General features: G+C 41.9%; 1 protein-coding gene across 1 annotated transcript in view; it reads left to right on the top strand.

The window, feature by feature from the left end:
- ephx4 (epoxide hydrolase 4) overlaps positions 1-24,513 on the top strand; it is a 128,658-nt gene that overhangs the window by 22,753 nt on the left and 81,392 nt on the right. The window contains exons 3-5 of the mRNA XM_034180719.1: positions 45-202; positions 18,392-18,520; positions 18,947-19,050. Coding sequence (XP_034036610.1) covers positions 45-202; positions 18,392-18,520; positions 18,947-19,050 — 391 coding nt within the window. The remainder of the gene's footprint in view (positions 1-44; positions 203-18,391; positions 18,521-18,946; positions 19,051-24,513) is intronic.

A 24,513-nucleotide genomic window follows, 5' to 3' on the forward strand; every position in this document is an offset into this window, starting at 1 on the left:
TAAAGGCTAATAAATTAATCTTTGTATCTTTGAATCTACCTCAGGTTTTCCTGGCGTTACCAGCTTCGTGAGTTTAAGAGTGAATTCCGAGTGGTGGCTACTGACATGCGTGGCTACGGAGAGTCAGACGTACCACATTCCACTGAAAGTTACCACATTGAATACCTGGTTACTGACATCAAGGATATTGTGGAGCACCTGGGTGAGGCAACACAAGCAAACCTTTCATCTGTATCTCCATAGTAGTTTGAGGCCTGTTCCTACAACTGAGTTTTTCTGAGCTGTTATGCATTATTCAGCCCCAAGGTTTGTATAATGCCAGTTGATTTGTTCTTACTGAATTTCAGGGGAAAGGTGTCACATCAGAACATAAGCAAATATTATCCTAATATACTGGAAAAAAATGTGCTAGTGCACATAGAGTCGCTGCACTTATGACGGGGACAAACCAGATTTTAGTATGATTAATCAACAATATGCAGTACCAGTAGTTTGGACACACTTTCCCATTCAATTATGTATATATTATATATATAGTAGTGTTCAGAATAATAGTAGTGCTATGTGACTAAAAAGATTAATCCAGGTTTTGAGTATATTTCTTATTGTTACATGGGAAACAAGGTACCAGTAGATTCAGTAGATTCTCACAAATCCAACAAGACCAAGCATTCATGATATGCAACACTCTTAAGGCTATGAAATTGGGCTATTAGTAAAAAAAAGTAGAAAAGGGGGTGTTCACAATAATAGTAGTGTGGCATTCAGCCAGTGAGTTTGTCAATTTTGTGGAACAAACAGGTGTGAATCAGGTGTCCCCTATTTAAGGATGAAGCCAGCACCTGTTGAACATGCTTTTCTCTTTGAAAGCCTGAGGAAAATGGGACGTTCAAGACATTGTTCAGAAGAACAGCGTAGTTTGATTAAAAAGTTGATTGGAGAGGAGAAAACTTATACGCAGGTGCAAAAAATTATAGGCTGTTCATCTACAATGATCTCCAATGCTTTAAAATAGACAAAAAAAAAACAGAGACGCATGGAAGAAAAAGGAAAACAACCATCAAAATGGATAGAAGAATAACCAGAATGGCAAAGGCTCACCCATTGATCAGCTCCAGGATCATCAAAGACAGTCTGGAGTTACCTGTAAGTGCTGTGACAGTTAGAAGACACCTGTGTGAAGCTAATTTATTTGCAAGAATCCCTCGCAAAGTCACTCTGTTAAATAAAAGACATGTGCAGAAGAGGCTACAATTTGCCAAAGAACACATCAACTGGCCTAAAGAGAAATGGAGGAATATTTTGTGGGCTGATGAGAGTAAAATTGTTCTTTTTGGGTCCAAGGGCCGCAGACAGTTTGTGAGACGACCCCCAAACTCTGAATTCAAGCCACAGTTCACAGTGAAGACAGTGAAGCATGGTGGTGCAAGCATCATGATATGGGCATGTTTCTCCTACTATGGTGTTGGGCCTATATATCGCATACCAGGTATCATGGATCAGTTTGGACATGTCAAAATACTTGAAGAGGTCATGTTTCCTTATGCTGAAGAGGACATGCCATTGAAATGGGTGTTTCAACAAGACAATGACCCCAAGCACACTAACAAACCAGCAAAATCTTGGTTACAAACCAACAAAATTAATGCCTTGCAGATGTGAAGAAATCATGAAAAACTGTGGTTATACAACTAAATACTAGTTTAGTGATTCACAGGATTGCTAAAAAAGCAGTTTGAACATAATAGTTTTGAGTTTGTAGCTGCTACTATTATTGTGAACACCCCCTTTTCTACTTTTCTAATAGCCCAATTTCATAGCCTTAAGAGTGTGCATATCATGAATGCTTGGTCTTGTTGGATTTGTGAGAATCTACTGAATCTACTGGTACCTTGTTTCCCATGTAACAATAAGAAATACGAGGGCTGTCAATAAAGTATAGGTCCTGTTTATTTTTTTCAAAAACTATATGGATTTCATTCATATGTTTTTACGTCAGACATGCTTGAACCCTCGTGCGCATGCGTGAGTTTTTCCACGCCTGTCGGTGACGTCATCCGCCTGTGAGCACTCCTTGTGGGAGGAGTCGTCCAGCCCCTCGTCGGAATTCCTTTGTCTGAGAAGTTGCTGAGAGACTGGCGCTTTGTTTGATCAAAATTTTTTCTAAACCTGTGAGACACATCGAAGTGGACACGGTTCGAAAAATTAAGCTGGTCTTCAGTGAAAATTTTAACAGCTGATGAGAGATTTTGAGGTGATTCTGTCGCTTTAAGGACTTTTCACGGTGCGAGACGTCGCGCAGCGCTCTCAGGCAGCGTCATCAGCCTGTTTCAAGCTTAAAACCTCCACATTTCAGGCTCTATTGATCCAGGACGTCGTGAGAGAACAGAGAAGTTTCAGAAGAAGTCGGTTTCAGCATTTTCAAAGGTTCAAAAGGTTCAAAAGGTTTATTGTCATATGTACAGTAAGAAACGTATTTCCCTGTGCAATGAAATTCTCTTCTTTGCTGCTCTCACCAGGTGTCTATAATAATAGTCAAAATAGGCATTAAAAAAAAAAGCATTAAAAGCATTAAGCATTAAAAAGTAAAGTAACAATAAAGGTGCAGTTACAGTATGAAGTGAAATGAAATAATGTGCAAATAGCAAGATTCAAGTATTAACAGTTAACAGTAAAGTAACAGTAAGGTGCAGTAACAGTGTGAAGTGACCCCAGGGGGTCTGCTCAGTCCTTAGCAGCATTCAGCAGTCTGATGGCAGTGGGGTAGAAAGAGTTTTTGAAGCGGGTGGTTTTGCATTTCACACTCCTGAACCTCCGTCCTGAAGGCAGCAGTGTGAACAGTCCGTATTGGGGATGTGTAGGGTCTTTTATGATGGCGGCAGCTCTATTGTGGACTCTCCGATGGTAGATGCTCTGCAGAGATGGTAGTGGCGTCCTCGTGATCTTTGATGCGGTCTTCACTACTTTCTGCAGGCGTTTGCGGTCATTCACCGTTGAGCTGCCATACCACGCAGTAATCGAGGTGGTGAGAATGGACTCAATGATGCAGGTGTAGAAGTTGCTGAGAATCTTGGGTGACATGCCAAATTTCCTCAGCCTCCTCAGGAAGTACAGCCGCTGCTGAGCCTTCTTTACCACCTGTGTGGTGTTAAGTGTCCAAGTGAGGTCACTACTGATGTGGACCCCCAGATATTTAAAGCTGCTCACTCTCTCCACCTCGCGGCCTTGGATAGACAGTGGCTGATGAGGTTCCCTCTCCCTCCTCATGTCCACTATCATTTCCTTGGTTTTATCTGTGTTCAGGGTGAGGTTGTTGACTCCACACCATGTCACCAGGCCTTCCACCTCCCTCCTGTAAGCTGCTTCGTCTCCGCCGGTGATGCGTCCAATCACAGCAGTGTCGTCAGCAAACTTTATGATGGTGTTGTCGGGGTGAGAGGCGGCACAGTCGTAGGTGAAGAGGGTGTAGAGAATAGGGCTGAGGACGCAGCCCTGCGGGGTACCGATGTTGGTGGTGATGCTGGCTGAGGTCTTATTCCCAATCTTGACAGACTGTGGTCTGCCAGTCAGAAAGTCCAGAAGCCAGTCACAGAGGGTGGGGTGGAGTCCAAGGGCAGACAATTTGTAGGTGAGTTTGTGAGGGATGACCGTGTTGAAAGCAGAGCTGTAGTCAATGAAAAGTACTCTGATGTAAGAGTCTTTATTTTCCAGGTGGGAGAGGGAGGCGTGCAGGGCGGCGGCAATGGCATCCGAAGTTGACCTGTTGTGCCTGTAAGCGTACTGCAGGGGGTCTGTGATGTCCAGTATGCAGCCCTGAATGTATGACAGTACCACTCTCTCGAAACACTTCATAATGATTGGAGTGAGTGCCACTGGCCTATAGTCATTCAGGCAAGATGGGGGGTTCTTCTTGGGGAGGGGGATGATGGTGGTGGTCTTGTAGCAGGTGGGAACAGTGCATTGACTGAGGGAAAGGTTGAAGATGGAGGTAAGAACGTCAGTCAGCTCGTTGGCACACGCACATTTTATCCGGATATTCCACTGTTAAAGGAGATTTTTTTAATGAAAGACGTGCGGGCGGATTGCAGCGTCGGCTCGCAGCCGCCGCGACGCTCCGTCACAGGAAAAACACCTCTGTTGGAAGCCTTGAGGACAAGTTGGAACATCTCCAGCTGATAGACAATTTCTCATATACTCACTCCACTGAAAGCCATCAAAAGCCAACTGGATTTTAACAAATGGTTATCAACACGGAGGTCTTTTTCCTGTGCCGCCGCGCCGCGTCGTCTGCGTCCCGACACGCGGACCCGTCTGCACGTCTTTCATTAAAAAAATCTCCTTTAACAGTGGAATATCCGGATAAAATGCTGAAACCAACTTCTTCTGAAATGTCTCTGTTCTCTCACGATGTCCTGAATCAATAGAGCCTGAAATGTGGAGGTTTTAAGCTTGAAACAGGCTGATGACGCTGCCTGAGAGCGCTGCACGACGTCTCGCACCGTGAAAAGTCCTTAAAGCGACAGAATCACCTCAAAATCTCTCATCAGCTGTTAAAATTTTCACTGAAAACCAGCTTAATTTTTCGAACCATGTCCACTTCGATGTGTCTCACAGGTTTAGAAAAAATTTTGATCAAACAAAGCGCCAGTCTCTCAGCAACTTCTCAGACAAAGGAATTCCGACGAGGGGCTGGACGACTCCTCCCACAAGGAGTGCTCACAGGCGAATGACGTCACCGACAGGCATGGAAAAACTCACGCATGCGCACGAGGGTGCAAGCATGTCTGACGTAAAAACATATGAATGAAATCCATATAGTTTTTGAAAAAAATAAAAAGGACCTATACTTTACGGACAGCCCTCGTATATAAATAAAATGACTGAGTGGATCCTTGTCATTTGATTGGTGATTTGTATGTCACATGACATTATTCATCCCATTTATGTTGCATTGCATTTAGAGTGCAGTTTGGGTCCATTTAGAGTGCAAATTTGGTTCCATACGTTTGGTACCATTGCACTCTGCACACTTACACATACACATATGCTAGCCCGCACACATGCACACACGCCCCCACATACAAACATGCACGTGCACACATGCAACACGCGCGTGGATGCACACACAAAACAAATCCGCTGTGGTGTCTGGAGGCTGTTGGCAGGAAGTTGGAATGAAAAGCTGGACTAATTTCTGATGTGATTTTTTTTTTATCTGCACTGAGGACGTACACAGTCTTTTTCTTTTTGGTAGTACATGCACGCACAAGCGCCGACCCGGTTGCGTGTGTCCATGCGCAGGGGACAGGGGTCTTTTTTTATGGAAGTCTGAAGTCAGTGCACAGCATCACCGGACTACACGTCACAGTTTGGACTTTAGCAGCAGTGGAACACCAAAATGTGAGGCCCTTTTCTGTTGTTTATAAATTAATATATTATCAAATGACAAGGATCAATTTTTGCTGTTATATAAAACAAATAGTGAATGTTATACAATCTTTCAATGGAAGGAATATTTAATTAAAGCTGGAACAAACCATTCAACTCTGCTTCACCTCATTGATTTTTGTATTTTTATATATATATAAACAAACACATAACTAATAAAGGACAAACAGTTTATTGAGACTGAAAGGCACCTGTGTACTACAGGCTGTCATTGAACTCTATGGCAAAATAAAGGAGTAGGAACATAGAGATAAAAAAAAGACTGGAGTGGACAGTGTCATAATGAGTAGCTGGGGCCACCATCTTGTTCAAGGTATTGAATGATGTTACATAATGTAAACAAAGCAAAATGTTTAGTCCTTACTAGGGTTGGGTATCAAGAACCGGTTCTTTTCAAGTACCGTTAAGAAATTATTCAATCCACCGACATCAGTAGCCTTTTTGCTTCACGATTCCCTTATCAGTCCTTCAGAGCAGCCGTTGTTTTGGGGGGTGTTTGTCGGGAAAATGATCATGTAGGGGTGGGACACCTGCAGGGTCTGTAATCAACCGTTTCTGCAGCACAGCTCTTCTTTGAAGCTTGAAGCAATGAAGCATTGCTCCGACTCACTGCTTCATTGGTTCTTTGTTTTATTTCGCTTTCTTAATTTTTCCCCGCTGAAACCCAAAAGAGCATATGTCTGTGAGTATTATTTACCTTTTTTATGTTAAATCGACCTATTATGGTCTTCTGAAACAGTTGATAGATGTGGCTCAGCGTTTGTTGTCATAAAAGGGTCAAATGTATTACAAACTGTAATATTTTTAAATTTATTTTTGTTTATATATTAATTATAATAATAATAATAATAATAGCAACAGCAACACGAATAGTAATAATAACTAATAATGCTACAATACAATTTTAGAGAAAGAGACAAAAAGAACCTGATTAAAAACACAAAAGAAAATATAAAACCAACTAACAATGAACATAAATAAATAAATACATACAGAAATAAATAAGTGTTTCCTGTGAACACCTAGTGACTCTTACACCTCCACTTCGTTTTATTTAAGTTTAATGACAATTTGTTTTGGTCAAACCATATTTTCAGTTTGTTAATTTCTTCAGTGATTTCCTCCAGAACTATCTGCCAAACTAGAAAACTGCTGCATCCTAGTAAGAGCAGAATACTACTGGAATTAATTTGAATAAGGAAAGTTATTTTTTTTTCTCACCAAATTGGATGCTGCACTCACTGCAGTTTATTGTCTGGAATAGTCCCAGATTGCATTTCAGAGCTTCTAGAATTCAAACATTTTCGTGCAGGTGGTGTTGGGGGGTAATTTGGGGTTTCAGCTTTTTTGGTTTTTCACCACTTTCATCCCTGAATGTCAATCATGAGTCACTTTTGTGCAGATTAAAGTCACTAACTGGGACTCCTGTCTTGATGGGAGACAGAAATGAGAATCGTCCTCCGTTCTATTCACACAGCTCCAAACGCTACACGGCTCTCTGTCGAATCAAGTTAGAACAATAGAGTCCAGTCAGAATTAATAACTTCAAAGTGAAATGCTGTTTAAATCAATTGACACTTCTTTTCAAACGTTGTAATACAAACAAACTGCAATCGATCAAAGCGTTTTTTTTCCTCCCAAAATGAGACATCCTGCGCTGACATGCAGCAGCTGGCTGAGCTCAGCTCAGAGGTATGGAGAGACATTCATGCCAAAATGTCTGCTTTTGACATGGGTAAGTGACGGGGAGAGGGGGTCAGATGGTCATCCGTTCTACTGGCGAACCTAGTGAATACTTCAGATTGAGAGTCAAAATCATAACAACACCACAGTCATTGTCTGTCTGATAACACAAGCAACTGAGAGTTTGAAGTCTTCACACGAATAAATGCTCAGGTTCAGTGCAAAAGGGCTCAATTTCATTTTCAAGTTCAAGCTTATTTGGCACTTTGCAATAAAATAAAACAAAGCAAAATAAAACAAAACTGATTTCTCAGCCAGTCAACCCATGTAACCGAAAGGGTGTAGGTAGAAGCAAAGCTTATACACACCTACTCCTTTTAGCTCAGAAACTTTTACTTATCACAACAAAAACAAAACAAAACAAAACAAAGTGAGCAGAACAGCAAAACGCATCTTAAAATAATCAATAAACTGAAATTCCTCATCATATTCACACCAATAACAGCACAAAATACAAAATTAATAACTTAATTTTCCATATTTAACCAGCAGCTATATAGTCTTTCAACCATGAATTGAATTTTCAGAGAATTTAGACAATTTTCACATATTCAGAAAACATCAGTTCCTTATATTGGCGTTTAAAATGATTGATATTTGGACATCACTTGAGTTCCTTCACCAGATTATTCCATATTTTAGGGCCACAAGTAGAAACACAAAAGCCTTTCCTGGTTGTCCTAGTGCCAGCAATTTTAAAATGATACAAGACCCTTAAATTATATTTCCCTCTTTGTCCTTAAAAAATCTTGAATTCTGAGGGGCAGTTGCTTATTTTTCACTTTATACATTAATTGCACAGTTTTAAACGTAATCATATCGTGACATTTTATTTTATAAACATTGAATTGGTGTGATCTCGAAACCTATATTGTGAATTGTTCTTAATGCTCTTTTTTGAAGAATGAATAATGATTCCAATGTAGTTTTATAATTATTGCCCCAAACTTCAGCACAGTAAGCCAAGTAGGGAGCAACCAATGAACAATACAGCGTATGCAGTGCTTTGCAATCAAGAACATGTCTTACCTTATTTAGTACTGCAATACTTTTTGACACTTTATTTTGAATATGTTGAATATGAGCTTTCCAATTCATTCTTTCATCAATAATGACACCTAAGAACTTATTTTCTTTGACATGCTCTATGATTACCCCTTGTATATTTAACTGAATTTGTATGTCTTTATTGTAATTCCCAAATGTCATTATTTTAGTTTTAGACAAATTTAGTGATAATTTATTAATGAAACCATCTCTTTAACGTCATCATCAATATGTAAATCGGACAATAATTGCTGCAGATTTTCTCCTGAACAAAACAGGTTGGTATCATCTGCAAACAGAACTGCCTTAAACAGATCCAAAACTTTACATAAATCATTAATGTACAAGATAAATAATTTTGGCCCAACACAGAACCCTGAGGAAGCCCACAAACAATGTCCAGATATGAAGAACAGTTGTCCCCGAGTTTAATAATCTGTTTCCGGTTTTGTAAGTAATTTTTAATCCAGTTTAAAGCCACCCCTCTGACCCTGTACAGTTCCATCTTTTGAAATATGTTGTGATCTATTGTATCAAAATCCTTTCTCAGGTCAATAAATAAACCTATTACTATTTCCCTTTGGTCCATATGATTACTGACCTCTTCTACTGAATCGAGCAGAGCCTGTGCTGTGGACCTACCTGCTCTAAAACCATATTGACTTTCGTCCAGCAAGTTATGTCGTTTTATAAATTTATCAAATCTGCTATTGTAAATCTTTTCCAATATCTTAGAAAATTGTGACAATAGAGACACAGGCCTGTAATTATTAAAAAAGATGTTTACTACCAGAAAATAAATAAAGGTATCACTTTTGCCACTTTCATACTGTTTGGAACAATTCCAGTTCGAAATGATTTATTAAAATATATGCTAATAGTTTTGCAATTTCAGTAATTATTTGCTTTACTAAGGACATATGTACCTCATTATGATCCATTGACTTTTTACTTTTACATGTGCTAGCTACCTTAATAATTTCCCTTTCATCTACTGGACCAAGAAACATTGTGTGTGGATTTCTGTCAATTAATTCCTGATTTTCCCGTGGGCTGTGTGGAATTTCAGCTGCTAGAGCCGGCCCAATATTAGCAAAGAATTTATTGAAACTATCCACTACTTCACTCATGTCATATTCATCTTTGTTCTTATATGTAAAATATGTTGGATAGTTATAATAGTATTCAATATTTTCCATGTTTCCTTTATGTTGTTTTTTATTGTCATTTCGTATTTTACCAATGTATGATTTTTTTTACAATTCTGCATGATAGTTGTTAATTTATTTTTATTGTCCTTATATTTAATCTCTGCCTCTCTTGATTTAGTTTTAATGAATTCTCTGTATAGCATATTTTTTCTTGCCTTTTGAAAACGTTTAGTTATCCATGGATGAGCTTTATATTTATTCTTATTACTATACTGTACTGACAAATTTTTGTTGTATATATTGAGAAATATGTTTTCAAATTCTGAACATGCCAAGTTAGCATCCTGTTTTACATAAATGAGATTCCAATTCTGTAAAAAGTAAATAATGTTTTAAGGCAGTGATAGCTTCTTCAGATTCCAAACGCTTACAGTATTGTATTTTTTTCAGTACATTTGCTATTTAAGTTTAGATCAATTACTGTAAAAATTGGTAAATGGTCACTGATATCATCAATTAATAAGCCACTCAGTGTTTTGGTATCAATATCATTCGTAAATATATTATCAATGAGAGTAGCTGAATGTGAAGTTATTCTTGAAGGCCTCGTGATTTTTGGATATAAATTTAAACTGTACATAGTATTAATGAAATCCGCTGTCACATTATGCTGATGTGGATTTAAACGATCAGTATTTATATCTCCACAAACAAATACATCTGTGAAAAGTATTTCTCAAAACATTTTTGAAACTCTTCAATTTTAGAGCCCAGAGTTCTGTATATGCAACTAATAATGATATTTTTACCTTTTCCATGCATATTTCAGTTGTCAGGCATTCCAACAGATTTTCCATGGCCTTTGTCAAATGATCTTTAATTTTGTTTTTAAGCCTTTTGTCAACATACAATGCTACTCCTCCTCCTCTATTTCGCCTATTCAAATGATTGAATTCATAACCTTCCAATTTGTAATTCCTATCATCAACCTCAGCAAGTCAATTTTCTGATATGAGAATTATACTAAAAGGATGGCAAAATTGTTTTAAATAATCCTTGATATTCCCAAAATTTTTGTACATACTCCTACTGTTAAAGTGGATTATTGATAATTTCCTGTCATTTGAAATGCAGTTGTTGTATTGTTCATCTGTGTAATACTGAAAATTACTATTTCTGTTATGTGTCGGACGCAGCTCGGAGAACCGACCAGCGTTTGAAGGACCCAGTATGAAATAAGCAGAGCACGGTACAAAGGCTAACTGAATTTAATACATAACAGTGATACAAAAAACAACAAAAGAAAGTGCGGTCTGGCGTGGTGCGCTCCCAGCAGCGCTAACGGTCCGGAGCCAGAAGCTGTTCGGACCCAAGGACCCCGCCGACACCCCCCAGGTGGTCGCAACAAACCGAGTCTGTGAAAGAAGGAACCATTATGTGAGTCCACACTCTACACACAGAGAGAACACTTAAGGTGTACAAACAGCAAACACTTCCTGGCTTGATTACTAATCAGCTTCCCAACCTGCAGGCATGGAACATCCAGTTCACAAAACTCCACTGCAGTGGAAGCCGATACATGACTAACAGACAGCTCAATATAATAAAAGTGTGAGGGACACCACATTTACTGACTGTATAAATGTTAGTCACAAAATCTAACGTACCTCAGGAAGTGTGCTGACGAGCGTGAGACCTCACCCCCTCCTCTTTCACAGACCGTGCCTCAAACCCTGGACGTTCTCTGCATCCACTGATGATGAGATGGCTCTCGAGACGACGATCTCACCCGTCTGGTCACAAGGTCGAGTCTCTGGCAAATACACACTGTATACTCCAGTCTTAAATGCCACCATGTTCCAATCCATATAGATGCACCTCAGCTGTGAGTCCTGACGAGCCGCAGGTGATCAGGGTGAGGTCCTGATAACCTCAGCAACACAGCCACTCAGTCCCAAATGCAAGCCACCTGGAAGGAAAAACAAAAGACAGAAACAAAAAGGCAGCCAGACCCCCCAGCCATACAACAATTTCTAAAGGAATAGAAATGATTATCTGGATCTGTGTCATATTCCATATCCTGTATATGGTACTCAGTATACTGAAAAGATTGTAATTGCGGCACAGAAGTAAAATCAAAGGAATCAGCTGTCATCATATAATAAAAAAGAAAAGTCCACAAACCAAAACCCCCCAAAAATCAGTCAAATTAGGTCTCACTACATTGTGTAAACTCACACATAATATGAAAGTCATTTTACAGAATTGTTTATACCCAAGTTCATTTGACAACACAAACATAACCCTAAATAAACGAACAACAGTACCCATCACTTCAGTTTTTCCAAGTCCGCAAGCTCTCTTACCACTAAGATTTTAGCTTCCTCTGGAGATCCATTTAACTTAATCATCACTTTACAGTTCCTTGTCCAAGTCGCTTTGTATTTTTTGTTGTTTCTGGAGGATTCTGGCTTCTTTAGCTATATCAGCATTTTTTTTTCTTTGTCAGGCGTTCGTTAACATACACATCAGTTCCTTTCAGCTTTTTAGATTGTCTCACCAATTCATTCTTAACATTTTTGTTCAGAAACCGAATAATGATGGCTGGCTTAGACTTGATGTCTTTCCTTGGAAGTATATGGCAGTCTGCAATGTCACTGCTGTTAATATGGATGCTATTTGAAGGAAAAAAGCTGCTAACCTGCTGCTCCAGCGAGTGGGTTTCTTCCGGTGTTTCCTCCATAGCACCCGTGCTGCTGGCTGCTACCCTGGCATATGACCGATGTCTAACATTCAATCCCATTACAATTACAGTAGTGTTCAGAATAATAGTAGTGCTATGTGACTAAAAAGATTAATCCAGGTTTTGAGTATATTTCTTATTGTTACATGGGAAACAAGGTACCAGTAGATTCAGTAGATTCTCACAAATCCAACAAGACCAAGCATTCATGATATGCACACTCTTAAGGCTATGAAATTGGGCTATTAGTAAAAAAAAAGTAGAAAAGGGGGTGTTCACATTAATAGTAGCATCTGCTGTTGACGCTACAAACTCAAAACTATTATGTTCCACTAAACTAGTATTTAGTTGTATAACCACAGTTTTTCATGATTTCTTCACATCTGCGAGTCATTAATTTTGTTGGTTTGGAACCAAGATTTTGCTCATTTACTTGTGCTTGGGGTCATTGTCTTGTTGAAACACCCATTTCAAGGGCATGTCCTCTTCAGCATAAGGCAACGTGACCTCTTCAAGTATTTTGACATATCCAAACTGATCCATGATACCTGGTATGCGATATATAGGCCCAACACCATAGTAGGAGAAACATGCCCATATCATGATGCTTGCACCACCATGCTTCACTGTCTTCACTGTGAACTGTGGCTTGAATTCAGAGTTTGGGGGTCATCTCACAAACTGTCTGCGGCCCTTGGACCAAAAAAGAACAATTTCACTCTCATCAGTCCACAAAATATTCCTCCATTTCTCTTTAGGCCAGTTGATGTGTTCTGTGGCAAATTGTAACCTCTTCTGCACATGTCTTTTATTTAACAGAGGGACTTTGTGGGGGATTCTTGCAAATAAATTAGCTTCACACAGGCATCTTCTAACTGTCACAGCACTTACAGGTAACTCCAGACTGTCTTTGATCATCCTGGAGCTGATCAGTGGGTGAGCCTTTGCCATTCTGTTTATTCTTCTTTTCATTTTGATGGTTGTTTTCCATTTTCTTCCACGTGTCTCTGCTTTTGTTGTCAATTTTAAAGCATTGGAGATCATTGTAGATGAACAGCCTATAAACTTTTCCCCTCTCCAATCAACTTTTTAATCAGACTATGCTGTTCTTCTGAACAATGTCTTGAACGTCCCATTTTCCTCAGGCTTTCAAAGAGAAAAGCATGTTCAACAGGTGCTGGCTTCATCCTTACATAGGGGACACCTGATTCACACCTGTTTGTTCCACAAAATTGACGAACTCACTGACTGAATGCCACGCTACTATTATTGTGAACACCCCCTTTTCTACTTTTTTTTTACTAATAGTGTTGGGAAAGTGTAGGGACACGGACCCACAACAGGGGGCGTAAATGAACGGACAATGGATAAGCCAAAAATATAACAATTTAATGTTGTGGAATGTGCACAACGGAATACAGACAAATGCAGATTTGGAACAAAGTCAATGATACAATGGTGACGTGAGGGCAGGCTCGAGGATAGAAGACGTCTGTCCAGAGAAGAGCCGGGTCCCACACGATTTCCACTGCCAACGGATCTGTAGCACACCGGAGCCGCCAAGTCCTGAGTCCCCAGGTGGCCACCGTCTCCAGCTGTCAGATCTGGTACTGCTGGCAGGAAGCAAAGACAGTTTATGGTGGGCGTGTGCACACCCAGTAAGACAATCAGCAAAACAGTTCATTTCTTCTTTGAGGGAACACCTCCACCTCCAAAACAGGAACACAGTAAATGCATAGCCTGAATCAACTACTTATCAAAGTTTGGAGTGAGGAGTGAAGACCGTCACTGTTCCACCATCCACAAACCCAGCCTCCAGCTGCAAGTAGGGGAACAGGTACGCCTGCAAACAGTTCAGAAATAATCACGTGCGTTCGGCACAACAACGGCTGAGAGTATTACCTTGAAGGTAGACAGATTTCTCGGCAGGGAGGTGGAGTTGCTGCCCGCCTTTTATGAGGTGGTTGATGAATGATGAGTGACAGCTGTCACTTCAAGCTGCTCCTGGGAGGCGGCTGCACCCTCTCGTGCTTGAGGCCTGCCATTCAGGCACGGCGCCCTCTGGTGGTAGGCCAGCAGTACCTCCTCTTCAGTGGCCCACACAATAAATAGCCCAATTTCATAGCCTTAAGAGTGTGCATATCATGAATGCTTGGTCTTGGATTTGTGAGAATCTACTGAATCTACTGGTACCTTGTTTCCCATGTAACAATAAGAAATATACTCAAAACCTGGATTAATCTTTTTAGTCACATAGCACTACTATTATTCTGAACACTACTGTACATCATCTAATCTGGTATATTGCTCTAAATCCTCCACCCGGTTTTCCAGAAGTCTGATTTTGTTATCTTTTTCCTGCATCATTTTTCTCAGCTCATACACCTCCTTCAGCAGCCTCAGTAATTCAGTCTGGTTTTTAACCACTCCACTAAGTTCTTGAAAGTGCACAGTCTGGCTGCAGCAAGAATGCCTGCAGATCCTCCTCTGCATCCTCACTTCCTCTCTGCCCCCCTACTGCACACACCTGACGCCAGCAGGGGGCCAAATAACATCTCAACATGAAAATAACAAAGGATCAAACAAGGAAACAAATGAAAGAACTGAAAAACGATCAACAAGAAAATAAAAGGCAGAGACTAAACTAGAAGGGAACTCACCACGTGGCTAAAGCATAACAAACAGATAATACACCAGTGACTAAATCAAATCAAATCAATTTTATTTATATAGCGCCAAATCACAACCAACAGTTGCCCCAAGGCGCTTTATATTGCAAGGCAAAAGCCATACAATAATTACAGAAAATGCCCAACGGTCAAAACGACCCCCTATGAGCAAGCACTTGGCGACAGTGGGAAGGAAAAACTCCCTTTTAACAGGAAGAAACCTCCAGCAGAACCAGGTTCAGGGAGTGGCAGTCTTCTGCTGGGACTGGTTGGGGCTGAGGGAGAGAACCAGGAAAAAGACATGCTGTGGAGGGGAGCAGAGATCAATCACTAATGATTAAATGCAGAGTGGTGCATACAGAGCAAAAAGAGAAAGAAACACTCAGTGCATCATGGGAACCCCCCAGCAGTCTAAGTCTATAGCAGCATAACTAAGGGATGGTTCAGGGTCACCTGATCCAGCCCTAACTATAAGCTTTAGCAAAAAGGAAAGTTTTAAGCCTAATCTTAAAAGTAGAGAGGGTGTCTGTCTCCCTGATCTGAATTGGGAGCTGGTTCCACAGGAGAGGAGCCTGAAAGCTGAAGGCTCTGCCTCCCATTCTACTCTTACAAACCCTAGGAACTACAAGTAAGCCTGCAGTCTGAGAGCGAAGCGCTCTATTGGGGTGATATGGTACTATGAGGTCCCTAAGATAAGATGGGACCTGATTATTCTTATTGACTAAAGAATAATAAACAGGAAATCAAAGACCGGGGCAAGACAGTAGAGCAAAGAGGGGGAAAGCAGACACAGAGAGGGGGCAAAGCCACAACATAAGCCCAGAGAGGGGGCACACATGGCACTGTGTTCTTTTTCCCTCACAGAAATACCCTAATTGATTAATTCACAAGTACAGATCTTCCAATATTGACTTCCTTTCTTTTTTGCTTGTTTTATCTCCTTTATCACTTCAATCTCAGTGGAATCATAAATAAGCAGCAGCATCCTTGTTTTCTCTGACAGACTCAAGCTTGCAGGGAATATTACCGTTGTTCACTTTTCCAGATCCTTCCACAACCTGAACCTTGAGTTTGTAGAGGCTGGAATGGCAGCATTAGCAAAATCTCTCAGACAGACTGGACTTTGATTGGTGCAGTTGTTATTCGTGTGACTGGCCTTGCAGTTCTGGAATCCACCCAAATCAAATTCCTTGACTTTTTGTCAAAGTTAGTTCTTTCAGGAGTCAACCTTCACTGGCAATTCAAGTGTAAGCAAGTAAGAAATCAACTACAGGACCTGGCCAACAAACAGACATGACTTTCTACTCTCTACCCTACCCTCTCTACTTTTAAGATTAGGCTTAAAACTTTCCTTTTTGCTAAAGCTTATAGTTAGGGCTGGATCAGGTGACCCTGAACCATCCCTTAGTTATGCTGCTATAGACTTAGACTGCTGGGGGGTTCCCATGATGCACTGTTTCTTTCTCTTTTTGCTCTGTATGCACCACTCTGCATTTAATCATTAGTGATTGATCTCTGCTCCCCTCCACAGCATGTCTTTTTCCTGGTTCTCTCCCTCAGCCCCAACCAGTCCCAGCAGAAGACTGCCCCTCCCTGAGCCTGGTTCTGCTGGAGGTTTCTTCCTGTTAAAAGGGAGTTTTTCCTTCCCACTGTCGCCAAGTGCTTGCTCACAGGGGGTCGTTTTGACTGTTGGGGTTTTTCCGTAATTATTGTTTGGCTTTGCCTTACAATATAAAGCGCCTTGGGGCAACTGTTTATTGTGATTTGGCGCTATATAAATAAAATTGATTTGATTTTGATTTGATTTTGACCCCAGTGACTGACCTTTGGCAAATTTGACCTTGCTGGGCAATTCCAGAACCCAATTCAATATGTGTGCCAAGTTTGGTGATTCCAATGAATGACCTTTGGTCAGTTCGATCTCACCTGGTAAGTTATAGACCCCCTCTCCATAGTATGTGTACCACGTTTATTGGGCACTCTTTGTTGGCACTCTTGTTTATGCAGATGACCTAGTCCTCCTGGCAGAGACTGTAGACGATCTTCAAAAACAGTTGGATATAGTTCATGATTGGTGCAACAGATGGAGATTAAAGATAAATTAAGATAAAATGCAGATTATGCATTTTAGGAAGAAGGGTGAACTTCAGTCTGATTTTAAGTTTTGTTTTGGTTCAATACCCTTGTCATATACTGAGCATTATAAATATCTAGGACTTACTCTTGATGCCCATCTTACCTTTGAAAAAGGAATAAAAACTCTATCAGACTCTGCAGGCAGAGCTCTGGGAGCCGTTCTTAACAAGGTCAAGCTGTGTAGGGATCTTGGGTACAATGCGTATACACAGTTGTATAATTCTTGTGTTTGTCCAATTTTAGACTACTGTGGGGGTACTGTAATCTAACAAAATGTATTATACTTCAAAACAGGGCTATGTGCTGCTTTCTTGGTGTACACAAAATGGCCCCTAAGCTCGCTGTATGTGGTGATATGGGATGGGAACCTTGTGAAGTGCGGATTAAGGGTGACATGGTGCGACTTTGGAATAGGTTTATTAATATGTCTGACAGCAGACTTGTCAAACAAATATTTTTGTGGGCCCTATCAAAAAACTGTCGTTGGGCAAAGGAACTTATTAAAATGTTTGATGAAGTAGGTCTTCAGTATATTTATAGAAATAAGTTGTCCTGTAATGTTAAACAGATTAAGGAAATGTTTGAAAATTATAAACAGAAGTGGGCAGAAGAAATTCTGCACAAACCCAAATTAAGATTGTACAGTTTGATAAAGTCGGCCTACCAAACAGAGCCATATGTCACCCTTAACCTAACTAAAGCACAGAGATCTGTTTGTGCCCAGTTGAGATGTGGTATTCTGTCTCTGGCGGTTGAAACAGGACGTTTCCATTCGATCCCTGAAGAGAATAGGAAGTGTCACCTCTGTGACCTGGGAGAGGTGGAAAACGAAATGCATTTTTTGTTCTACTGTCCTTTCTACCATAATTTCAGGCATAAGTTTTTTCTTAAAATGACCACTGAATGTTCCGATTTATTTTATATGACAGATGAATGTAGACTTGCATATCTATTTAACAAAAAGATTTCCCATATGGCTCAATTTATGTTGGATGCCTATCTGCTCCGCAGGGGCGCACTTTATGTTTGATTACGACGCTATGACTGCACACTGAAACTGATTGATAATGAAGTATGTTTTGAGTATTGTAAACTGTAAATGTCAGTTCTTGATTGGTGGATGTGTTGTGGCATCCCTCTGTTTATTGTTCTTTATTTTCTATGGTGTGTCTTATAAGCCCATGAGGGCTGGGCACCTCTTGGGTGTATGACACCTTGAAAATAAAAATATCAAAAATAATAATAAATATATTGGGCATCGGAGTAAAAATTTAAATTTTGCCTGTTGAGCCCAATGATTGTAACCTGTCCCAAAAAAGATCCTTTAAGGGCAACTCGTGGCTTGACCTTCATCCACACTAATTGGTTGAAATTGGGCCAATGGGCTGGGAGGAGTAGGGGAACAAACCAATTCCTCACGTGATGTCGTGATTTGATTTTTGTTTACATTTCAGGGTACAACAGATGCTGTCTGGTTGGACACGACTGGGGAGGAACCATAGCCTGGCTGTTTGCCATTCATTACCCAGAGATGGTGACCAAACTCATTGTCTTAAACTGCCCCCACCCTTCTGTGTTCACAGGTACTAAAATCAGCTGATTCACTTCATTCATGATGTGAAAACACTTTTTTTACATATTTCTACTGAGCCTGTGGTTTGACTGACTTTTCTTGCTGTAATTACTGCCATTAATCACGACGGATTATTGCTTCAGTTCCATGTTTTCGAATACTGTTTTCTCTGAAGGAGAAAATGAGGAGATGATAACTTCAGTTTGCTGTGATGTGAAGCTGGAAGAGCTGCTTTAGACACAGTCCTGCAGAAGCATCACCTCCACCCAGACTGAAAAACAACTCCTCTCCTCTCCTCTCCTCTCCTCTCCTCTCCTCTCCTCTCCTCTCCTCTCCTCTCCTCTCCTCTCCTCTCCTCTCCTCTCCTCTCCTCTCCTCTCCTCTCCTCTCCTCTCCTCTCCTCTCCTCTCCTCTCCTCTCCTCTCCTCTCCTCCAGATTATGCTCTGCGTCATCCCAGCCAGCTGCTGAAGTCTAGCCATTTCTTTTTCTTCCAGCTGCCTCGCTTTCCAGAGTTCATGCTCTCAATCAATGATTTTAAGGTATTTTGTTTCTTAAATGGCTGATTTAAGGATGTGTGTGGTGTGTTTAGGCCTGGTCACATTCACTAAAGTCCATAAATGTATTGACAGTGATACAATTTTTGCCTAAACCACTACAATGGAGAAGACACGAAACAATCAATATATGCTTTTAGTGGATCCTTTCAGTTTCAATATCAACTATTAAGGAATAGTAACTATTAAGGAATTACAGCCATTTATATACACAGTCTCACTATTTTTATATATATATATATATATATATATATATATATATATATATGTGTGTGTGTGCATCCTGGGTATAACGTCATGCATGTGCAGACTGTAGGTAGTCCTCCAACTGACAGAAAATCCTTTTTGGGGGTTGGTGGCAGGATTGGTACGTCAGCCACTGGAAACATTTGACAAACCTTGGTTTTCTTCAACTCTCTGTGGGAGTAACTCTGCTGCTACATTCCATTGTAGGGTAGCAGATATTACGAAGGGGATGGGGAGAACCGGCCAGTGCCTCAACACTGCAAAAGATGATACCACAGGATAACACCAAGGGTCTTGTCTTTGGAGGGTATAACTGCTGCGGTGCTGAGGGGTCATCAACCTGAGGTGGGCACCTTGAACATCCTTTGTTTTACAAGGATAACCTTCTTACCACTGCTGTCATGGAAAACTCCACATTGCAGTGGCTTGCTGTCTCAGTTGCAAAGACCTGGAAGTGGCCAGATGTCAGTGGGTGGATATACGGATACACCTACTTCTGATCTGGTCTTCTCCCAGTGGTTGACATACTGAGGGAGTGACAGTTGCTGGCAACCAGCGTATTACAAGGCTTAGACTGAAGGATATTGGATATTGTCACAGTGTACACTCTGACTGCAGCGATCGCCATCTCAGTGACAGACATTTTATTTGCAGACAACTACCCCTGAGGAGACACTCTATTGGTCACTTGATTTGAGTGTAACCACTGGCACTGATATGACTGGCTACAAGGACCGCATCAGTCATCATGGATCGGACGACTGTGGCAAAAATGTTTTAATGCACCTCAAGTTTGCAACGTGTCGGGGGGTTACGAGTTGCTGAAACATGGTTTCAGTGTCCAGAGCGACACCACTGGGCATGGTATACTGATACTGGCAGTGTGGCTAAGGAAATTGCTTATGCTTATGTGGAAAACGATGGACACTTCAGCGGAACTGTAGAAGTGATAGAAATGTTCAGTTTTGAAATTCTGATGAGAGACTTGATGTAGTTTCCTTAAGGATTCAGTTTAACTGTCGCTGACTACCGCCTGCCCAGTGTCCAATATTAAATCTGCTCCAACTTCATGATCAGACTGTTTCACAGGTGTTTGCATACAATCAAGCCGGAGGATTTGCAGACAGGGACACACTTGGTGACATGAATGGAATCTGAGAGTTCTTCCACCACCAGACCCCAAATGTTGCTGGGGATTGCATTACAGACACCACTGTCCATAGGAACAGGTTTATGTGTAGGCATTCTTAATATTATTGTAATGCACAACTTGATGGATATTTCAGACTTTATTGGAAGCTGAATAAGTAGGCTGGGAAGGCCATGAGGGTAGACAAGGAGGCCTATGTTTGAAGAATTTCTGATCAGGTGGCTCACCCACTGTCTGTGGTCTATACCGTCTGTGCCAGGGGTCACCAACCCTGTTCCTGGCAAGCACCTGCCCTGTATGTTTTCCACATCTATCTACTCAGCTCACACCTGATTTGTTTTAAAGTGGTGTTTTCCAGCTCTTGAATAGCTGAGCACACCTAATAGAGTTAATTGCCTGGGAGTGGAACAGAGAGAGTTAGAAAACATGCGGGACAGGTGCCCAACAGGGTTGGTGACCCCTGGTCTAGTGACTCTCAACTTGCAAGGTGCTATGTTCCTCCAAATCTACACCTTGTCCCTGTTGGAAAGGCAGTAAGTTCATTGAGTGAGAGATGTTCTAGTTATAGCAAGGTGTAGTGAGACCTCTTATGGCGAGTACTGGTAAGTGCGGTCTTTAACTCAGTCTTACACAACACTGTAATTAGTTTGACATGTGGCCGGGGCATGGGCAGCCACATTGACAGCTCAAGTTATACCACATTTACACTGACAGTGCAAAGTTAGTGAGCTGCTGTATGACAATGATTAAAGGAGCCTAGAGTTATTCCAGCATCCTGTTTGTGTTCCTTACCAACACCCCGGGGCGGATATCAATACCAGAGCTAGAACCTATACAGTCTTCGAGCCCAAGTCCTTGCTATTGAACATATGGTCCTTCGAGCCGGATCAGGCGTCTTCCCCGGACCCAAGGATGCAGCCTGGCACCTCAATCATCGATTCAACACATCCAAAGCGTACTGTCTGGCCTCCTACCTACCTTGATGACTACAACATGAGCTATAACAGAGCATCACCTATAACTCCAGCAGCCCAGCCCATTATCAAGGAGGCTGCAGTTTCCTGCACCCACTGGGAAAGGCCACTACTCACCCGTACTGTCACGTGGTGCCAGCCCTATAAGCCAAGCCAGTTGGGATCATACTATTGATGAGTGGACTACCTCCATGCTTGAGGAGATGAACCCAGAGCCTACTCCTCAATTAGGGCAGCAACCTGCAAGAGGTTTTAGTGGATCAACATCTCTCTCACAACTCTTTAGACCATGGGAAGTCACCTCTGACCCTCAGTTACCAGGTTCAGATCCACATCAACCTCCCTATACACCTGTAAATCAGTATTATGGGCACTACCTTCCTCCAGCACCTCCTAGACCCCAACTCTTCCAACATGATACCACACAGAAAATTGGCACTACCCACGGTCATCCGAGGTTGCAAAGTCTGAACCCTCCAGCTCAGTCTACCTACATAAGGGAAGCCAGTATAATTGATAAGCTGGATAGTGTAATGGCTGAGCTAAGTCTATTAAAAGAGCAGGCGACTGCAGCAACTCATCTGCCTCCACCCAGGGTAATGAGCGCCAGAGATACAGAGAGAGGTCCTCTCCCCTCAAGACCACTGCCATGCTACGTCTACAGTAATGCAACATATATCCCGCCAAGCCAACCATTCAATTATGCACCTGTGGCAAAGCCAGCTGTAACATAGAGGCCAAATGAATTTCTCAGTTACCCTAATCCAGTTCTATGAGCTCCGCTTCAGCTGTCACCTACCTTCACACAAGAGAGAACCTACAGGGGTCCAACGCTTTCTATCCCTGATCTCACCAAGAAAGACCCAGGTGAATTCGCTCGCCTGAAGATTGCCTTGGATAATCTACTTCCACAAGATAGTACAGAGCTGTTCAAGTTTCAAGTTTTAATGGGCCATTTAAAATTGGAAGATGCTCATCTCATAGGTGATGCCTACCTTAACTCTCCAACGCCTTACAGTGATACGATAGCTGCTCTATCAGAGAAGTATGGTCAGCCTCACCAACTGGCTCTTCAGAAGATAGCGCATGTCATGGACTCTCCAGACATCAGACGCGGAGATTCAGAAACTTTGAAAGATTCGCACTTCAGATTCGAGCCCTGGTGGGCATGTTGAAGATCCTGGGCCAAGAGGGAGAGATAGAGCTCAGATATGGATCTCATGTGTCACGCCTTCTCAGTAAACTACCAGCTGAGATGAGGTCTGAATTTAGAAGACAGATGTACCACCGACCAGATGCAGTCTATAACCTCATTGAGTTCTCACATTGGTTACAACTAGAGACGTGGTGCCAGGCCAGTGATGGGCCAAAGGTGAATTATGCACCACGAGAGAGACCCAGCTTCAAGTCAGAGCGTCGCAGAGAGTCAAAGCCAGCTCTGCGCTCTGCCACTATATTGCATGGCTCAGAGGACACTTCATCCACTCCCAAATCAGAGACTGTAACCAGTAATCATTCTGACAATAAGAATAAAAGAAATCCATCCAAAGCCTATTGTCCCTACTGTGATACAGAGGATCACTACCTAAGCCAGTGTGCCACCTTTAAGTGCTTTGATAAGGCACAAATGATTGACTGGATAAAGACGAACAAACGCTGCTGGCGCTGTGGGAGAGCACACCAGGCTGCACAGTGCAACCTGAAGAAGCCCTGCAGCAAATGCCAAGGTAAACATCTGCTCATACTACATGAAGTCAACAGCAAAGAGGTAAAGCAAGGGACCCGCTTAGTAAACTCTGCTACTGAAATGCTTTACCTTGATAAGCCCTCTGACCCCACTCGAGTCCTCCTTAAGATCATCCAAGTTCTCTTGCGACATGGTGATAAGACACTAGACACGTATGCAATCCTGGATGATGGATCAGATCGAACAATGCTACTATCAGCCGCTGCTCAGCAACTAGGGGTGAGACATGTCCCTCCGAACTATTAGACAAGACATTCAAACACTGCATGGGGCATCAGTATCATTTGAAGTTTCACCCATACACCCACAGAAATCCTACAAGATTTCAAATGCCTTCACAGCTCAGCACCTAGGACTAGCTGAACACTCCTATCCCATCTCCATCCTGATGAAGAAATATAAACACCTCTCTAACTTGCCTCTCCAAGCCTTCAACCACGTCTCTCCATTACTGTTAATTTGTGCTGACCACCCTCATTTTCTGTGCCCTATAGAGAGAGTACGGCTTGGTCCACCAGGGGGCCCAGCAGCCATTCATACACAACTAGGGTGGACATTACAAGGGCCAGCAAGAATGCTCGAGTCACAGTTACTGGCTCAACAGTGCCTATTCAATCTCTTACCCCAGAGGCCATAGAGTTGAAGAGGAATGTGGAAAGGTTGTGGCAAGTTGACATTCTCCCCTTCAGAAATGAGAAAGAGGTCACCAGATCAAGAGAGGACATTGAGGCATTGACTCTTCTCAAGTCAAAGACTAAAAGGGTGGAAATAAATGGCATGCTCAGGTACGCAACACCACTCCTGAGAAAGAAAGATTCACCACTTTTCCAGGCCCCTAAAGAAGCAGTAATGCCATGCCTCAGGAGTCTGGAGAGACACCTGGCAAAAGATCCTGATAAAGCCACTGCCTGAAATGGAGAAGCTCGAGACCTTTGTGGCCAAACTTGAATCTGATGTTCAGCATAACAACAGTGAGAGCTGGTTCATACCCCATCATATGGTCCAGCACAATGGGAAAAACAGAGTAGTGTTCAACTGCTCATTCTGCTACAAAGGACTGAACCTAAATGAGTCACTGTTACCTGGACCTATCCTAAGTCCCTCCTTAGTCGGCATGCTCCTGCGCTTCAGGGAGCACACAGTGGCCATCAGTGGAGACATCAAGGGGATGTTTCATCAGGTATGGCTTTTACCTGAGGACAAACCCCTACTGAGATTCATCTGGCGCAACAACAAAGATAAACCCCCCTGACACTTATGAGTGGCAAGTCCTCCCGTTCGGGACTACTTGCAGTCCCTGCTGTGCCTCCTTTGCCCTCCAGCAACATGTG

The sequence above is a fragment of the Thalassophryne amazonica genome, chromosome 10, assembly GCF_902500255.1.
Source record: "Thalassophryne amazonica chromosome 10, fThaAma1.1, whole genome shotgun sequence".
Taxonomy (NCBI): domain Eukaryota; kingdom Metazoa; phylum Chordata; class Actinopteri; order Batrachoidiformes; family Batrachoididae; genus Thalassophryne; species Thalassophryne amazonica.